The 7,088-nt window shown below is 44.4% G+C and overlaps 1 protein-coding gene across 4 annotated transcripts; it reads left to right on the top strand.

Annotated features, from left to right (window-relative positions):
• Positions 1-6,444, top strand: camlg (calcium modulating ligand). 4 transcript variants are annotated; one of them, XM_051876972.1, is made up of 4 exons: positions 1-283; positions 4,701-5,116; positions 5,193-5,258; positions 5,428-6,444. In XM_051876972.1, the coding sequence occupies exons 1-4, from the start codon at positions 112-114 to the stop codon at positions 5,617-5,619; spliced, it is 846 nt and encodes a 281-aa protein (XP_051732932.1). In that variant the 5' UTR covers positions 1-111; the 3' UTR covers positions 5,620-6,444. The 4 variants fall into 4 exon arrangements, with proteins under 4 accessions (XP_051732932.1, XP_051732930.1, XP_051732929.1 ...); XM_051876970.1 differs by having other exon boundaries at positions 5,193-5,285; XM_051876969.1 differs by having other exon boundaries at positions 4,698-5,116; positions 5,193-5,285.
• The last annotated feature ends 644 nt before the right edge of the window (positions 6,445-7,088 follow it).

The raw sequence follows: 7,088 nt of genomic DNA, 5'->3' as shown, positions 1-7,088 counted from the left end.
GTCATAATGTTGCGCGAGGCCCCGCCCCGTCAATAATAACACGCACAGAGAGAGAGAGGAGCTGCGGACGGATTATATTTAATAACTGCTGTAACATCACAAATCTGAGCAATGGAAGTGAGTGAAGAGAGCGAGAGCGCGCCGCAGCAGGAGAAGAGCGCGCGCACCGCCGCTCAGAGACGCGCGGAGATCCGGAGGAGGAAATTACTGCTGAACTCCGAGGATCGGATGAATAAGATCGTGGGCTTCAGTAAGAGTGACGCCGACAGCAGCGCCGACAGATGTGAGCTCATCTGCATTGTTCTCCGCTCATGCAGGAACGCGCTGCGCATCATAATGATAGTATTATTAATCCCGAAGAAGAAAATATAGCTGATTTCACTCTCTTTATCTTAGTGTGATTTACAAAACCCTTCTCCCATATGATTCATGTAATGTACAGTAGGCTCCAAAAGTGATTTTGATTCTTCTGTGTTACTGACATGAGCTTCACCTGATGATCGTGTTCTCCAGCAGGATCTGAGATCATCCAGAAAGAGTCAGATGATCAATGACACTCATTTACTTACATTTGATTAGATGCATAGAAATAGAGCAGAATCTAAAACATTTATTCATTTCATGCCGTAATGTGTTTTGTTTTAATTTAGCAATGTTCTGAAACTTTAATTCAAGTTAAAATGACATTTTAAACGCCAGATTCATGAGGCCCAACCTGTGTGAATAATTTATAAGAAATGGAGGCTGGGATGATGACCGTGTCTCAGTAACTCTTAGTCTGTGAGACAAAAGTCCAGTTACTAGGGCTGGACATTGACACAAGTTTCACGATTCGATTTGATTCGTATTATTCAGTTTGATTCGATATCGATTCATTTGAATATATTTTAGGTAAAGTACGTCATTTTCTCTCATGTAAAAAAAAAAATCTCTGAACTAATGCTGTAAACTATACAGGGAACCTGTCAGTCACTATTACTATAATATTACAGGTTAAAACTAACAACTGATCTGTGTACAGACATTTAAATTACACATGAGGCAATCATATAATAATAACTTTTTAATGACAATATTCCAGTTGTTTTTTTGTTGTTGTTTTAAATATAAACATAGGACAGCTACCATAACTTGTTTTCATGACAGATTTATTCAAACATAAATTAAATATTGAAGAACAGGTAATAATATCATGAATTTCATATCAAAAATATCAAAGCATGAAGCTTATAATGATTATTGGCGCTACAAATAATGTTTAGTGAAGCTTTGTTCAAGCATCAACTAAAAACAGCCCAGACTGAAATATTGATTTTTGGGATTTAAGAATCAATGCTGGTTCATCAAAATGAGAATAGATTTAAATCGAGAAATGTCTCAGGTTACGTGTGTAACCAGGTTCCCTTCTATGTGAGCCAGTGTCTGAACTGAAGCATGTTTTGACACACGCGCCAACCTGATTGGCCGAACGTATGAACGATGTGACGTAGCGTTGGGCATCACAGAGTCCATTAATAGACGCCAGAAATGCGCGTCTTAAAGAAGATGCACAGGCGTAACCGAGGCGTGGCAATGGTGGACCCCTCACAAGATCTCTGGACGACGCTACACTCGTAGTGGAGTGACCCCTGACCCCTAGAGGTGAAGCCATTCCACGCACCTCATAGGAGAGGGTGATAGCATCTGTACTCTAATGCGACATATGCTGCTTGGTGACGGCATTACCTCTATTGCGACCACCAAAGCATACTTGGAGCTGAGAGGATCTAGGCCACTGGCCTGAGCGGTGGACATAAGCATGGACCGGACATAGCAGGTGGAGGCTTTCTTGCTCCCGCGTCTCCTGAGGTGGAGGAAAGAAAGCCCGCAAAGTGACTGGCTGAGGAGCCGCAATTGGTACTTATACCCTTAAGGTAGCCGGAGCCAGACACGTTCTTGAAGGAATTCCAGCGGTGCAGTTAACCATCACCTCATGCTGTGCTCACCGTGTTACAGATAGTTGCAATTTCAGGGCATACCACTTCCTAATAGAAGGAGGTCTAGAACTGAGGATTGTCTCAGTGACCTCAGCAGAAAGATCAGAATCTATGAGCTGGTAACCCTTAGGGGCCAGACCCAAAGCTTCCAGATCGCCTGCATTAGAGAGAAGATCACTACAGATAGGAGGTGGAACTGCACCCCAGCCCGTGAGAGAGGCGTCCATCGTTAGAGACTTGTGATGGCAACGCGTCCCTAATGTCAGGCCTCTGTTAAGAAACCATGGCTTTTTCTGAAGTTGTTGAGCACGTAGCCTGCAGTGCTGGAAAGGTCTCATGTCCTGACCTAGCTTGAAGTCTTTTACAGTGTTCAAAATCACACCTGCAGGAAACAGATGTGCCTGCATCGTGGTCGAATCCCACACTACCCCTAGAAACATGGTTCTCTGTTTGGGAGAAAGTACACTTTTCTTGGGGTTCAATAAGAGTCCCAAACGCTTCATATGAGTGAGCACAACATCTCCATAGCCAATCATCTATGTAATTCAGTACATGGATGCCCTGGAGACACAGAGGAGCCAGAGCAACATTTATGCATTTGGTGAATGTGTGTTGGGAAAAGCCTATGACGAATGAAAGAACTCGATACTGGTAATCTTCGCTCCCGAAAGCAAACCTGAGAAACTTCCTGTGATCTGGCAGAACTTCGATGTGCGTCCTTCAGATCTATCTTCACAAACCTATCCTCAAATTGGATTTGTGACACTGAGTTTTAGAGTAATCATCTTGAACCAGTACTGTATGTCCAAAGAGTATAGTTCAGGCCCCTCAGATCTAAAATCAGATGCAGTCCTCATTCTTTTTGGGCACAATAAAGTACAGTGTGTAAAACGCTGCCTCTCTCTGGGAGGGGTACATGTTCTTTGGCCCCTTTTGCCAGGAGAGAGTGTAGAAGTTTTTGTCTCCTATCTGGCGCACCTTCATTGCTACCACACCTTGGAAACAGGGTGGACAGGAAGCAAACTGGATCCTGTAACCTTTTCCTGTAGTGTTCAGAACTCACTGAGAGACGTTGGGCAGAAGTTGCCACGCTGCCGCAAAGTCTGACAGGAATAATTTTTTTGACAGTTTTGGCCTGTTCGAGGCCCTGAAGCAGTGAACTGGCTGGGAGGGTTTCGCTCATGAGCCACGATGGGGCGAATGGGCCGTCGGACACCTCCACCTCCCAAATCACTGGTGGGATAAGAGCCTCGAAGAAAATCTGGCACACAATGTCGAGGTGAGAAGCCACACTCGCCTTCTGCTCCTCCCTCCTGGAGCTGGCCCCGGTCAAGCATGGCTGGTGGAAGCCGCCGACTCCTCCTGGACACAGTGAGGGATTAGCTCCTTGAACACCACCGACAGATGTTTTGCCTCCTGATACCTTTCGCCGAACAGGCCGGAGGGGCATCAAGGACAAAGGCCTTATCTTTTTCTTTTATCCCTGTGAGGTTGAGCCACAGATACTGTTCTGTAGAAACTATGGCTTTAGAATGGATGATTACACTGGCTGTTTTTTTAGGTTGCCGGAGGGCTAGATCTCTGGCTCAGAGGAGTTCCTGAACTGCCCCTAACCCCTCACTGTGATCCAGATCTTTTAGCAGGTCAGTCTGGTATGCCTGGAGAACCACCATGGTGTGCAGGGACGCACCAGCCTGACCTGCTGCCGCATATGCTTTACCCACTAGGTTAGATGTAACACTTGCCGTGGCTTTGTGGGTAAGGCAGGTTTCCTCCACAGCAATATGCACAAGTTGGAGACATAGCATGTGGATAGTAAAGCGCTCGCAATGCTGTCGGTCAGCTCCCTCGAGGACTGACCTTGTATGCTCTTCATCCATACACATTACACACATTTGGCGTGAGTCATCCGCTGTAATAAAGCAGGGACATGGCGTCACACACTTCCAATATCTCAACCCAGACATGGAGTACAAACTCCTAACTTGTTTTCACACACAGGATTGCAGGCAGACAAGCGCTCAACAAACATACGGCTTCTAAAGACAAAGAAGCTGTCGACTCGCATTTCTGGCATCTATTTATGGACTCAGTGATGCCCTACGCTAACGTCACAACGTCCATACATTCAGCCAATCAGATTGGTGTGTTTGGACACGCGTTTCAGACACCGGCTTGTGCGGAAGAGTTCCCATAGTGTCCGAATTTTGAGTGTTTAAGCACCCGAATGATACCTAATTTATGATGATTACTAAAACGTGATGTGGGGAAAAGGCAATAAGTGACACTGACAGGTAACCAGCTTGTCTGCACATTCTAGACAGGCTGTCAATCAAGGGACTGTCTTTATGAGTGAGTCATTAAATCGTTTATTCAAATACGTTCAAACCTGCTGATTCATTCATGAATTTACAAGTCACAATGGTACATGGAGTCTTAATGAAGTTAAAAAAGAGCCAGTTGGCAAAAAAATTACACTCTTCACTCTTGTTATCATTATTAACTTATTTAGCATGCAATACACATGCATGAAATGTTAAACAAGAAGAGCACAGCCTCATGAAAAAAGAAGAAACGTTGCGGTGGTTTCGTGCCATCCTCTGCGGTTGGCTTGTCAATATCGCGGTATTAGAATATTGCAGTTATTCTGACAGGCCTAATTATGATTACATGAATATAAATGAATATGGTCTTTCTCTGTTTGTGTTTGCATTTGTAAAGCAGCCCGAAGCGTCCTGGAGCCGCGATTCCACCTGGATCTGGAGCGGCACGAGCCCTGGTCCGGCTCCGCTAAGAGACTCTCTCCTCATCCGTCCGAGTCCGGCGGGAGCGGCTCCGAGCCGCCCGACAGGAACTCCAGTGATGCTGTGGGTGAGGAGGACGTGTCCCGAGGGCTTCGGCAGCGGCCGCGCGGCGATCTGTCGGCCGACGAGCTCTCGTCCTCTCCTCGCAGGGGTCTGCAGAAGTATCTGTCCCGCTTCGACGATGCCATGAAGCTGCGCGGGCAGCTGTCCAGTGAGAAGGCGGCTCAGGACGGCGGTGACAGCGAGGCCGAGGATCTGGACCCGTTCTGTCTCTTCAGGCTCGTCGGCAGCGTCGCTCTCGCCGTCTTCGTGCGCATCTTTGTTTGCCAGTATTTGGTGAGTGTTGCGGCGCAGGCGTGTGTTTCTGCTGTATCCAGTGCTCATCTTAACGCTGTCTCTTCTGTTTTTGCAGTCCATATTTGCTCCGTTCCTCACTCTTGAGCTGGGATTCATGGGATTGCACAAATACTTTCCAAAGGTTTGTCACTGCTTTGGAACTGATAATGTAAGTTGTAAAGCGGTTTTGATGTTGCCACTGACTGTCGATGATAATAACATGCACATCAGTGCAGACTGCAGTTGGGTTCTCTGTAGGCTGTTTTTGCACGGGATGCTGTATAAGGTTCTTCCCTCATCTGATCCTTCAGGTGGAGAAGAAGAGCAAGACGACGGTGCTCACCGCGGCTCTGCTGCTGTCGGGAATTCCTGCCGAGGTCATCAGCCGCTCCATGGACACCTACAGGAAGATGAGCCACGTCTTCTCTGACCTCTGCGTTTATTTCTTCAGCTTCATCATGTGTCACGAGCTGCTGCTGCTCTTCGGCTCGGACATGTCTTGAGGGAGTGAGCCTCTGGAGAGACTGACACACATCCTTCTCTTCGTTTGTGGCCATCAGAGCTGTGAAAACCGTTTGTTGCTTTGCAGCGTTTTCTGCAAGCCAGCGTTCATTTTGTCACATTTTAATGTCCTTTTTAGTGGTGGTTAGAGTTAATGTTGACCGCTGTGAGACTAGTGAAGGTCTCGTCCAACTGAGCAGAAATCAAAAGAACGCCTGTTTTTTTTCTGGACCATTACGTTGTTTTGCATTGTGACATTATTCACCCTCCTCCATCCTCTTATTTCTGTCATCAGTTTTATTTAATGTTGGAGTGATATGTGATCCAGACATGGAAGGTTTCATCAGTTTGTTTCTGGTTTAACAGTGACTCAGTTGGACCAGCAAAACCAGCCTAATCTTAGCAGGTTTATGTCTTCAGTTCATTGCTAATGGGATTTTCTGGATAAAGCTATCCGAATAATGTTTCTTAAGAAAAGCATGTGCTCTGATTTGCAGTCGTTGTGAGTTGATGTTTGTGTTCAAGAGACTTTAGTATTATTGAGCTTCTCAGAAACATGAGTTTACAATAGATCTGCACGATCTGTTGATTTTCTGTTTAATTTACAGTAAATGCAGTTTTGTTCTGTCATTTTGGGACGGATGATCACTTTTATTGTTTGCACTTAATAGGTACTTGTTTCTGATCATGTTTACATAATCCTGCAAAACTGATATTCCAATGTATTACTGTGTTTTTCACACTAATATGAGGTGAGTTATGAGCTCTTATGCCTGTGATTATTGTATATACCCACTCGAACAATAAACATAAACGTGTCCTTCTGACTGCTGTGTCTGTGTGAAATTAAACTTCAGCCTCTCCGATAAAAATCTGTCAGCATGAAATATTAATGAGGAAAGTGGGCAAAAGAAGAAAATCATTTTAAGGGAGTTTTACATTCTGGTGAAGTAGTAATGGAAGTGCTGTACTGAATGCTGTCTACATAGACAGATCTATAGCTTTGGAGACGAAACCATTCAGTGCTTTTCCGAACATTTTATTTTATTTGGTTATAATCTGTGTATTTCTGAACAGTGATGATTGATTGAAGTTCATCTTGGCATTACGAGTGTTTGGGTGACGTCAGTGGATGTTTACCAAATGACGAAAACAAAATGAAGGGGATCCACAGTAGTATAATTCAAACTGCAGTATTTCAGCAGAAAGGTAGGCGGAAATTGTACATTTGGTAAGGTTTTAATTTAATTTTTTGTTACTTTTAATATCCCAACGGTTTTTATTATTATTTATTTAATTTGTATTTTCTGTTTGCGTTATAAATTCTCTCATTTAAATAAATGGACAGCCTGATTAATAACTGAATGTTCGTTTTTGGACGAACTATATAGTCGCACTATACACAAAAGAAGATATTTTGGAGAATATGAGTAAACAAACAGTTCTGAAAATAGCCAATGGTTTTCCACAA

Source organism: Ctenopharyngodon idella, chromosome 21 (assembly GCF_019924925.1).
Source record: "Ctenopharyngodon idella isolate HZGC_01 chromosome 21, HZGC01, whole genome shotgun sequence".
In the NCBI taxonomy this organism is placed as follows: Eukaryota; Metazoa; Chordata; class Actinopteri; order Cypriniformes; family Xenocyprididae; genus Ctenopharyngodon; species Ctenopharyngodon idella.
This window is presented reverse-complemented; position numbering and strand designations above follow the sequence as displayed.

Coding starts and splice junctions, on each gene's coding strand:
- camlg (XM_051876969.1), top strand. CDS start 112: ATGGAAGTGAGTGAAGAGAGCGAGAGCGCGCCGCAGCAGGAGAAGAGC. Junction 5,117..5,192: donor TCTTTGTTTGCCAGTATTTG/GTGAGTGTTGCG, acceptor CTGTTTTTGCAG/TCCATATTTGCTCCGTTCCT. Junction 5,286..5,427: donor ACTGCTTTGGAACTGATAAT/GTAAGTTGTAAA, acceptor CTGATCCTTCAG/GTGGAGAAGAAGAGCAAGAC.